This window comes from Choloepus didactylus, chromosome 10 (genome assembly GCF_015220235.1).
Source record: "Choloepus didactylus isolate mChoDid1 chromosome 10, mChoDid1.pri, whole genome shotgun sequence".
NCBI classification, from domain to species: Eukaryota; Metazoa; Chordata; class Mammalia; order Pilosa; family Megalonychidae; genus Choloepus; species Choloepus didactylus.
This window is the reverse complement of record NC_051316.1, coordinates 8180363-8192347: the sequence shown is the minus strand read 5'-3', so window position 1 is coordinate 8192347 and position 11985 is coordinate 8180363. Positions and strand designations below refer to the sequence as shown.

General features: G+C 38.6%; 1 protein-coding gene and 1 pseudogene across 1 annotated transcript in view; one reads left to right on the top strand and one right to left on the bottom strand.

The window, feature by feature from the left end:
- Positions 1-321: 321 nt before the first annotated feature.
- LOC119505209 lies at positions 322-1201 on the top strand (annotated as a pseudogene).
- Positions 1202-11239: 10038 nt separating this feature from the next.
- LOC119505551 (zinc finger protein 596-like) overlaps positions 11240-11985 on the bottom strand; it is a 62594-nt gene continuing 61848 nt past the window's right edge. The window contains exon 5 of the mRNA XM_037798379.1: positions 11240-11310. Within this exon, the coding sequence (XP_037654307.1) occupies positions 11302-11310 (9 nt within the window). The 3' untranslated portion in view covers positions 11240-11301. The remainder of the gene's footprint in view (positions 11311-11985) is intronic.

Below are 11985 nucleotides of genomic sequence, written 5' to 3'. Positions count from 1 at the left end.
ACATTCTTTCATCAACAGTAACAAATGTACTATACCAATACTATGAATCAGTAATGGAAAGGGTGTGGTTAGGGGTATGGGAGGGTTTGAGTTTCCTTTTTTGTCTTTATTTATTTTCTGGAGTAATGAAAATGTTCTAAAAATTGAAAAAAAAAAATTGTGATGGATGCACAGCTTTATGTTGGTACCATGGGCAATTAATTGTACACTCTGGATCTTTGGATACTTGTATGGTATGTGAACAATCTTAATAAGAAAAAGACTTAAAAATGATATGCCAAAGGATGATGCAATAAAGGAAAGAAATATTTAATATTTAAGATGCATTACCAAAGTTGGAAAAACTATCTCCGAGCTGGACAGTGGATGCCTGGGACTCATTTTGTTGCTTTCAATGTTACTTTGGAAAAGAATTTTAGGGGAATATTGCACTAGAAGAATGTTTTTCCCCTTTGGATGTTTTCAACAAAATCCAACAACAAAATGAAGAACTCACACTGATTATTTTTTTAACTTATACAGAACACTATTATAAACCAGATGATTTACTAGAAACAATTCCTTACTTAAAGCTTTTTACAGTTGGGCATAAGGTGCCTGATGATGACACTATTTTAAAATTCAAATGTGCTCTTAATTGGTTTTTGAGAGAAAATGAAGATAATGACAAACTTATTAGGGTCCGGTGTAACCATGCTTTCAAAAGGACTTGCTATCTCATTTGCAGATGTTTGGTTGATGTAGAAGGCATGAAGCCAGATGATGCAATTGAATTATTCAGTAGCTGCTGGAAACACTGATTTAGAAAGACAAAACACACTGAAGACCTTCAAAATGGTACTGTCAGGAGGTATGGGATTTCTGGCATATCCATTGCAGGTGGTGTTGAAGAATCAACACAAAACCTGGAAAAAAATCAATGAGTCTGTTAACCAAGGACCTTGGTATAATTTTTATTAGACCCACAGTTAACACCTTCTCAGCATTTCCACTCCAACACCCAAGATTTGCAACAGTCAGAAAATTTTCACAGAAGCAGAACATTTACCAGAGAGGTCTTATCCCCTCTTCTGGTCCCCCTGGAGAGGATTATTGGCAGAGGAGATATTCTTGGAATGTAAACCCAAGTGCCAGTCAGGTAGCACAGAATAAAATGTTACATTATCCTTACAGTTTCTGCAACAATTGGGGATGGGTCTAGTGACACAATCCTATTCTAGGATTCTATCAGGGGACTGGAGCTAGACTAAAAACAGATAGAATGTCTTTTAAGTGGATGAGGTCAAATGAGGTTTCTTATCTATTTTATTGTTCCCTTTTGCATTCAAGCTTGAGGGAACAATTATACTAATATTTACCTCTTTGCTGATTAAATTTGCAGTAATTGCAACACCAAAGAGAAAATGTTATTCAAATCTTAATTTTTAAAAGAAAGATATTTAAGAAATGTTCCAGTTTGCTAATGCTGCCCTTATGCAAAATACCAGAAATGGATTGGTTGATGTAGAAGGAGTGGAACTGAGATATACCCCCTAAAATAAAAGCAATTGTGTGCTGCATATAATACCTTATTGCAAGTGGAGGAGTTGATACAAAGATATCCAGCCCCCTTAAATATGGCCAACCCTATTCAGGGGTGGATTACTGACATAGCTTCTAAGCCACAGGCTGGCAGTGCCCAGATAAGCACACTGGCTAGGTGGAGAGTTTTCTTGCTACAGTGCAGCATTTTCAATAGCAGCTCTCTGAATGCAGAAATACATGAGACTCTTGGACCAGGACCCTATAAAGAGGATTCAGCAGCTAAAGTTGCTGCACCTGAAGTAGCTGTTGAAATAAGAATTGAGGGAAGACATCTGGGAAGACTGTTAATGATGAAGGGTAACTGTTGTTAGCAGCTAGTGGACATCATTAAAGAGTGCCCTTTGTACTCCCTGTGTCAACCATTATGCTATGACACCAGACAGGACACATGGACAACATCAGTCCCCTGTTCTCAAGGTATGATTTTACTGCTGTGGATAGGGCTACTGGACTTCTGTTAGCTTTCCCAGTGGGGAAGGCAAACCAGCAGGTTGGAAAGAGTATGCTCTCTGTATGGGATACCTACACAAATAGACAGTGATAGGGGGACACTTTTTACTGAACAAATGACCCAAGCATGGGCTATGGACCATGAAATCTCAACAACAAAAAAGTGTTATTCAGGCCCTAACCCTCCTGAGCTCCACACCTAGAGCTGCAACCCCAGCTCCTATTGAAATGCTAATGGGGGGAACAATGCAATCAATAAGAACCCAAGTTGAAGGGGAAAATAAGTGGGGAAATAATAAAAATTTATAGCTGCCTTTGCCATAGACCATACAAAATGGAGAAAAAAAGGTCAATTTGTCTTGGTGCTGGCCTATGCAACCATGATGGTTAGGAATCTCAAGCCCTGGGAAATGGCAGTTACCCAAAATATTGTAATAAGACCTAAATACCTGTCCACCAATCCAGGGCCTCCTATTCCCATGGAAATCCTATGCAAAACTATGAGGAAATCAGGAGAAATTACTCCTTATTTTTCCACATAACCAACTTTCTTTTAGCCTAGCAAACACTTTCCTGCCTCAGCAGTAACTCATGCCCACAAATGAACACAATGTTGGGTTTGCAAGGACTTGCCACCTGTAGGTGTTACTGACCTTTATTGGACTGTGACTATGTGAATTGTACTGCTTGGAATATCTTATTGGCCTGACAGAATTCAGCAATTTTAATTCCCTTTCTTGACCATGGAGGCATCTCTTTTGTGAAATTATCTCTGTAAGGGGGACTTCTAGTGTTCTGTTGTCTGTGAATTCAATGTCTGTCCTATGATAAAAGTAGTCTGCTATGTGGGGTGGATTGTAGGGGCCCAGGGCCCAGGCCCCTTACCCTCCATAGTGATTTCACATAGCCACCTACTTGACCAGGACTGATGTTAAAAGTCATCAGATCTCCAGGGGAGGAAAAAATGTATTGTTAACAAGGCATTGAAACTCCCTTCCCCTGACCACTGTTGATAACATATCTCCACACATTTGTGTCACAAGACTTTGCTAGAACTGTTTGCACACCCTCCTGGTCCTAACCCTTATAAACCAACTCCTGACACTCCCTGCTGATTTTGCAGAGCACTAACATCCATCTTTCCTGGCCCACTGCTGCCATGGAACCATAACTCCTATGAGTCCTATTTTTTTTTTCTCAGTAAAAGTCTAGCTTTATTTATTCAAATAAATGTATAAATAAACATCACTTTGATGGTTTTCACACTCTTGAAGATTTTTCTTAAGATAAATGGATGAAGCATGGAGCCTTGTCATAAATTTGTTGCCTTGATGAAATAATGTGCTACTGCCTCCCATGCTTTCTTTGCTTTGCTTTCTTTTTTTTTTAATTTTCATTTTATTGAGATATATTCACATGCCACACAGTCATACAAAACAAATTCTACATTCGATTTTTCACAGTACCATTACATAGTTGTACATTCATCACCTAAATCAATCCCTGACACCTTCATTAGCACACACACAAAAATAACAAGAATAATAATTAGAGTGAAAAAGAGCAATTGAAGTAAAAAAGAACACTGGGTACCTTTGTCTGTTTGTTTCCTTCCCCTATTTTTCTACTCATCCATCCATAAACTAGACAAAGTGGAGTGTGGTCCTTATGGCTTTCCCAATCCCATTGTCACCCCTCATAAGCAACATTTTTATACAACTGTCTTCGAGATTCATGGGTTCTGGGTTGTAGTTTGATAGTTTCAGGTATCCACCACCAGCTACCCCAATTCTTTAGAACCTAAAAAGGGTTGTCTAAAGTGTGCATAAGAGTGCCCACCAGAGTGACCTCTTGGCTCCTTTTGGAATCTCTCTGCCACTGAAGCTTATTTCATTTCCTTTCATATCCCCCTTTTGGTCAAGATGTTCTCCGTCCCACGATGCCAGGTCTACATTCCTCCCCAGGAGTCATATTCCATGTTGCCAGGGAGATTCACTCCCCTGGGTGTCTGATCCCATGTAGGGGGAGGGCAGTGATTTCACCTTTCAAGATGGCTTAGCTAGAGAGAGAGGGCCACATCTGAGCAACAAAGAGGCATTCGGGAGGAGGCTCTTAGGCACAATTATAGGGAGGCGTAGCCTCTCCTTTGCAGCAACTGTCTTCCCAAGGGTAAAACCTATGGTAGAGGGCTCAACCCATCAAACCACCAGTCCCCTATGTCTGCGGTCATGTTAGCAACCATCGAGGTGGGGTAGGCCAATAGACCTGCATTCTCCACAGGCTCCTCAAGGGGGCACTACATATTTTTTTCCTTGTTTGTTTTTTTTAACTTTCCTTTCTTTTTTAAATCAACTGTATGAAAAAAAAATAAAAAAAAATACAATAAAAGAAAATTTCAAACAGACCATAACAAGGGAATAAGAAAAAGACAACTAACCTAAGATAACTGCTTAACTTCTAACCTGTTCTTACTTTACCCCAAGAAAGTTACCTAATATACCAACATTTTTGTGAACTTGTTCCTACTATATCCATCAGAAATTAACCGACCATAGTCATTCCTGGGCATCCCCAGAACGTTAAATAGCTTATCTGTTCTTGGATTATTGTTCCCCCTTCCTTAATTGCTCTCTATTGCTAGTTCCCCAACATTCTACATTATAAACCATTTGTTTTACATTTTTCAAAGTTCACATTAGTGGTAGCATATAATATTTCTCTTTTTGTGCCTGGCTTATTTCGCTCAGCATCATGTCTTCAAGGTTCATCCATGTTGTCATATGTTTCACGAGATCGTCCCTTCTTACTGCCGTGTAGTATTCCGTCGTGTGTATATGCCACATTTTATTTATTCACTCATCTGTTGAAGGACATTTGGGTTGTTTCCATCTCTTGGCAATTGTGAATAATGCTGCTATGAACACTGGCGTGCAGATATCTGTTCATGTCACTGCTTTCCGAACTTCCAGGTATACACTGAGAAGTGCAATCACTGGATCGAAAGGTAATTCTATATTTAGTTTTCTAAGGAACTGCCAGACTGACTTCCAGAGTGGCTGAACCGTTATGCAGTCCCAGCAACAATGAATAAGTGTTCCAATTTCTCCACATCCCCTCCAGCATTTGTAGTTTCCTGTTTGTTTAATGGCAGCCATTCTAATCAGTGTTAGATGGTATCTCATTGTGGTCTTAATTTGCATCTCTGTAATAGCTAGTGAAGCTGAACGTTTTTTCATGTGTTTCTTGGCCATTTGTATTTCCTCTTCAGAGAACTGTCTTTTCATATCTTTTGCCCATTTTATAATTGGGCTGTCTGTACTATTGTCATTGAGTTGTAGGATTTCTTTATATATGCAAGATATCAGTCTTTTGTCAGATAAATGGTTTCCAAAATTTTTTTCCCATTGAGTTGGCTGCCTCTTTACCTTTTTGAGAAATTCCTTTGAGGTGCAGAAACTTCTAAGCTTGAGGAGTTCCCATTTATCTATTTTTTCTTTTGTTGCTTTTGCTTTGAGTGTAAAGTCTAGGAAGTGGCCACCTAATACAAGGTCTTGAAGATGTTTTCCTACATTATCTTCTATGAGTTTTATGGTACTTTCTTTTATATTGAGATCTTTCATCCATTTTGAGTTAATTTTTGTGTAGGGTGTGAGGTAGGGGTCCTCTTTCATTCTTTTGGATATGGATATCCAACTCTCCCAGCCCCATTTGTTGAAAAGACTATTATGACTCAGTTCAGTGACTTTGGGGGCCTTATCAAAGATCAGTCAGCCATAGATCTGAGGGTCTATTTCTGAATTCTCAATTCGATTCCATTGATCTATATGTCTATCTTTGTGCCAGTACCATGCTGTTTTGACAACTGTGGCTTTATAATAAGCGTCAAAGTCAGGGAGTGTAAGTCCTCCCACTTCGTTTTTCTTTTTTAGAGTGTCTTTAGCAATTCAAGGCATCTTCCCTTTCCAAATAAATTTGATTACTAGCTTTTCCAAGTCTGCATATTAGGTTGTTGGAATTTTGATTGGGATTGCATTGAATCTGTAGATGAGTTTGGGTAGAATTGACATCTTAATGACATTTAGCCTTCCTATCCATGAACATGGAATATTTTTCCATCTTTTAAGGTCCCCTTCTATTTCTTTTAGTAGAGTTATGTAGTTTTTTTGTATAGGTCTTTTACATCTTTGGTTAAGTTTATTCCTAGGTACTTGATTTTTTTAGTTGCTATTGAAAATGGTATCTTTTTCTTGAGTGTCTCTTCAGTTTGTTCATTTCTAGCATATAGATACTGACTTATGTGCATTAATCTTGTATCCCGCTACTTTGCTAAATTTGTTTATTAGCTCTAGTAGCTGTATCGTCGATTTCTCAGGGTTTTCTAGATATAAGATCATATCATCTGCAAACAATGACAGTTTTACTTCTTCTTTTCCAGTTTGGATGCATTTTATTTCTTTGTCTTGCCGGATTGCCCTGGCTAGCACTTCCAGCACAATGTTGAATAACAGTGGTGACAGCAGGCATCCTTGTCTTGTTCCTGATCTTAGAGGGAAGGCTTTCAGTCTCTCACCATTGAGTACTATTCTGGCTGTGGGTTTTTCACATATGCTCTTTATCATGTTGAGGAAGTTTCCTTCAATTCCTACCTTTTGAAGTGTTTTTATCAAAAACGGATGTTGGATTTTGTCAAATGCTTTTTCAGCATCTATTGAGATGATCATTTGATTTTTCACTTTTGAATTGTTAATGTATTGTAATACATTGATTGATTTTCTTATGCTGAACCATCCTTGCATGCCTGGAATGAACCCCACTTGGTCATGGTGTATGATTTTTTTTAATGTGTCTTTGGATTCAATTTGCAAGTATTTTGTTGAGGATTTTTGCATCTATAATCATTAGGGAGATTGGCCGGTAGTTTTCCTTTTTTGTACCATCTTTGCCTGGTTTTGGTATTAGATTGATGTTAGCTTCATAAAATGAGTTAGGTAGTGTTCCATTTTCTTCAATGTTTTGAAAGAGTTTGAGTAAGATTGGTGTCAGTTCTTTCCGGAAAGTTTGGTAGAATTTCCCTGTGAAGCCATCTGGCCCTGGGCATTTATTTGTGGGAAGATTTTTGATGACTGTTTGGATCTCTTTGCTTGTGATGGGTTGGTTGAGGTCTTCTATTTCTTCTCTGGTCAGTCTAGGTTGTTCATATGTTTCCAGGAAATTGTCCATTTCCTCTACATTATCCAGTTTGTTGCCATACAGTTGTTCATAGTATTCTCTTATAATTTTTTTAATTTCTTCAGGATCTGCAGTTATGTCACCCTTTTCATTCATTATTTTGTTTATATGGGTCTTCTCTCTTTTTGATTTTGTCAGTCTGGCTAGGGGCTTGTCAATCTTGTTGATCTTCTCAAAGAACCAACTTTTGGTGATATTTATCCTCTCTATTGTTTTTTTGTTCTCTATGTCATTTATTTCTGCTTTAATCCTTGTTATTTCTTTTCTTCTACTTGGTTTAGGATTGGTTTGCTGTTCATTTTATAGCTTCTTCAGTTGATCCATTAGTTCTTTGATTTTGGATCTTTCTTCCTTTTCAATGTATGTGTTTAGTGCTATAAATTTCCCCCTTAGCACTGCTTTTGCTGCATCCCATAGGTTTTGGTATGTTGTGTTCTCATTTTCATTCGTCTCTATATATTTAGCAATTTCTCTTGCTATTTCTTCTTTAACCCACTGATTGTTTAGGAGTGTGTTGTTTAACCTCCAGGTATTTGTGAATTTTCTAAGTCTCTGATGGTTATTGACTTCTAATTGTATTCCATTGTGGTCAGAGAATGTGCTTTGAATAATTTCAATCTTTTTAAATTTATTGAGGCTTGTTTTATGTCCCAGCATATGATCTATTCTGGAGAAAGTTCTGTGAGCACTAGAAAAATATGTGTATCCTGTTGATTTGGGATGTAATGTCCTGTATATGTCTGTTAAATCTAATTCATTTATCAGATTGTTTAGGTTTTCAATTTCCTTATTGGTCTTCTATCTGTTTGATCTATCTATAGGAGAGAGTGATGTGTTGGAGTCTCCCACAATTATTGTGGAAACATCAATTGCTTCCTTTAGTTTTGCCAGTGTTTCTCTCATGTATTTTGTGGCACCTTGATAGGGTGCATAGACATTTATGATTGTTATTTCTTCTTGTTGAATTGCCCCTTTTATTAGTATGTAGTGTCCTTGTTTGTCTCTCAAAACATCCCTGCATTTAAAGTCTATTTTATCTGAGATTAATATTGCTACACCTGCTTTCTTTTGGCTGTAGATTGCATGAAATATTTTTTTCCATCTTTTCACTTTCAATTTCTTTGTGTCCCTGTGTCTAAGACGGGTCTCTCATATGCAACATATTGATGGTTCATTTTTTTTGATCCATTCTGCGAATCTATATCTTTTAATTGGGGAGTTTAATCCATTTACATTCAACGTTATAACTGTGAAGGCATTTCTTGAATCAGCCATCTTATCCTTTGGTTTATGTTTGTTATATTTTTCCCCTCTCTCTATTAATATCCTTTACTGTACCCATACCGAGTCTCTTTAGTACTGAAGCTTTCTCCAAGTCTCTCTGTCCTTTCTTTGTTTCTCTGTCTGTAGGGCTCCATTTAGTATCTCCAGTAGGGCAGGTCTCTTCTTAGCAAATTCTCTCAGCATTTGTTTGTGAAAAATTTAAGCTCTCCCTCAAATTTGAAGGAGAGCTTTGCTGGATAAAGTATTCTTGGTTGGAAATTTTTCTCACTCAGAATTTTAAATATATCATGCCACTGCCTTCTCGCCTCTATGGTGGCTGCTGAGTAGTCACCATTTAGTCTTACATTGTTTCCTTTGTATGTGGTGAATTGCTTTTCTCTTGCTGCTTTCAGAACTTGCTCCTTCTCTTCCATGTTTTACAGTGTGATCAGAATATGTCTCAGAGTGGGTTTATTTGGATTTACTCTATTTGGAGTTCGCTGAGCATTTATGATTTGTGTATTTATGTTGTTTAGAAGATTTGGGAAGTTTTCCCCAACAATTTCTTTGAATACTCTTCCTAGACCTTTACCCTTTTCTTCCCATTCTGGAACACCAATGAGTCTTTTATATTCGGATGTTTTATATTATCTATCATATCCCTGAGGTCTGTTCCGATTTTTTCAATTTCTTTCCCCATTGTTTCTTTTTTGCTTTCATTTTCCATTCTGTCATCTTCCAGGTCACTGATTCGTTGTTCAACTTCCTCTAGTCTTGTAGTATGAGTTTCCAGAATCTTTTTAATTTGGTCAACATTTTCTTTAATTTCCATAAGATCATCTATTTTTTTATTTAGTCTTGCAATATCTTCTTTATGCTCTTCTAGGGTCTTCTTGATATCCTTTGTATCCCGTACTATGGTCTCATTGTTCATCTTTAGTTCTTTGAGTAGGTGCTCTACGTGCTGTGTCTCTTCTGATCTTTTGATTAGGGTGCTTGGGCTTGGGTTATCCATATCGTGTTTTTTTCATATGCTTTATAATCTTCTGTTGTTTTTTGGCCTCTTGGCATTTGCTGAACTTGATAGGGTTCTTTTAGGATTTGCAGAACAATTGAAGTCCTTATCTCTAATTTATCAGATCTACAGCTTCTTGGAGTACACTTTCTCTAACTAACCAGCAGATGGCGTCCACGAGCCACCTGTTCTCCACAAGCCAGTTCTCCCCTGCTTAGCATTTGTGGTGAGTGGAGGAGTGAGTCTTTTGGGGTCCAATTGGTGTACCAAGCTTGTGTGTGTAGTTGGTGTTGCCCGCCCTGTATATGGGACATGTTTCTGGGCAGTCAGGGAGTGGAGGTGGCTCTAACAATCAAATCTCCCTGGTGATCCTAGAGTTTTAAAGCTGCTGCAATAGTCTAATCCTTCAGTTCAGTCCTGCCAGTTTGTCTCTGTCACTGACCCACAAGTCCTTGGTATTGGCGTATGGTGCCTGAGACTTGCGAGTGGGTCCCTCTTCCAGGCTGTGTACCCCCTGGTCCTCTGTTGAGGGATGACTGTGCTATGTCACAGGTGAGTGCCATCCCCCCAGGGCAGTGCCTGTTATTTGAAGCACTTCCATCACACTGGGTTGTGTGGGGCAGCTCTGGGCTATAGGGCTGGTGATGGGGAGGAGTGTTTCCTGTCCACCAGGATGATGGCTGTGAGCGGACACCGCCATTTTCTTGGGAAGTTGTGGTGTTTAGTGAATTTTCTCAGCCACTGGATTATTGCCTTTTGTCTCAGAGCTCTCTTAGTTCTGCTCTTGTCTTGACCTGCCCAAATTGCAAGTCTTTGAAGCTTTCTGTATTGGGCTCCTTAGAGTAATTGTTTTAGAAAAAGAAAAAATGATTACAAGAGAAAAAAAGGGCCCTCCTCAGAGATCTAATGGGTTATTGAAATGCTAAGAGACAAAGCAATTAGGGCCAGTAAGGAAAGGTCCACAGGACAGAGAGATCAGCTTTTCTTTGGGATTTGCATATGAGCCTCAGGGCCTGAGCTCTGCCCTTCCCCTTTCTATGTTCACCAGAACTCCAAAAATCCTCAGCTTTTATTTTGGAGTTTTTTGTGTTGCTTTTTTCTATGCCTGTCTCCTCTCTGCTGGGCTGGCTGCTCTCAGATTCTCTGGTGTCTGGTCTCAGTCTATCTATGGTTGGATTTTGGATCAGTAGAATGAGTTTCCAATAAGGGCTGCCACTGCAGTTCTCCCTTCTCCTTCCCGGAGCTGACGGCCCCTCCTCCCATGGGACTGAGCCTGGCAGGGAGGGGTGCATGTCCCCTGGCCGCAAAAACTTACAGATTTCACTGATCTCAGCAGTTCCACGTTTTCATGAGTGTTGTATGAAGAATGCCCAAAGTCAGATTGCTCTGTGGTGTCCAGTCCACGCAGTTCCTGGCTTTCTACCTACTTTCCTGGAGGAGTAACTAAAACATACAGCTCACCAGTCCACCATCTTGCCCCGCCCCTATCAGTCCTATTAAAGCCATGTCTGATTCTGTGCCTGGCATATTCTTGATCCTAGGGCTAAGTTGTGTTGTGACAATAGTTTAAAGTGATGTTTTCTCCCATGTGTCAGTTTCTCCTCTGGTAATTGTATCCACAAGCATAAAAACATATTTAACTTTCTAAGATGAGTAGATCAATGCAAGAAATCCCTGCTTACCTTTTAAGAGCTTGGATGGGGAAATTGTCTGCATATTTTTTCATGTGATGAGAAAAGAAAATGATTAGATCTCTGTCTTTAAGCTTCCTATTTAAAAAAGGAAAGAAAAAAGAGAGATCTAGGGCATTGCTCTTTAAAAAATGAAATTCAATATTTAAAACTGATAACAGCAGAAAATCTGTGATTGAAGGCAGCCCTGGACCCTGGATCCCAAGCTTCCACCACAGTCCTTCCTTTGGCTATGACTTGTCATTTACCAAACCATGCATTCCTGTCACCATGAGAACTGCAAATAAAATGAGTCACATCTTTACTCTTCATATTTTATCTAAAATCATCCTATCTTTGTCTAATATTAGAAGACATACTTAGCAAAGTTGGCAAAAATTCTCTAGACATCTTTTCATATGTGTATATATATATATATATATATATATATATATATATATATATCCTGAAGTTCTGGTTCTAAATCAGGCTCAATATTTGTTTAGGTTCCTGAGATATCTCCTCCCTAGGCCTAAGTTGGGTGTTCTGAACCATTTATAGTGAAATAAGTACATTTTTGAAAAATAGAAATGCAGATGACACACCACTCGGAAGCCAATTTCCAATAAAACAATAGCTTTTGCATCTGTGCTTTGATTTTAAAGATTCTCTTTTATCCCCAATGTCCTTTTTAAAGATTCTCAGGATTTGGGGGATAAAAGAATAGTTAACACAGAGGATGTAAAAACTAGGTGAACAGATAACTTTGATTGT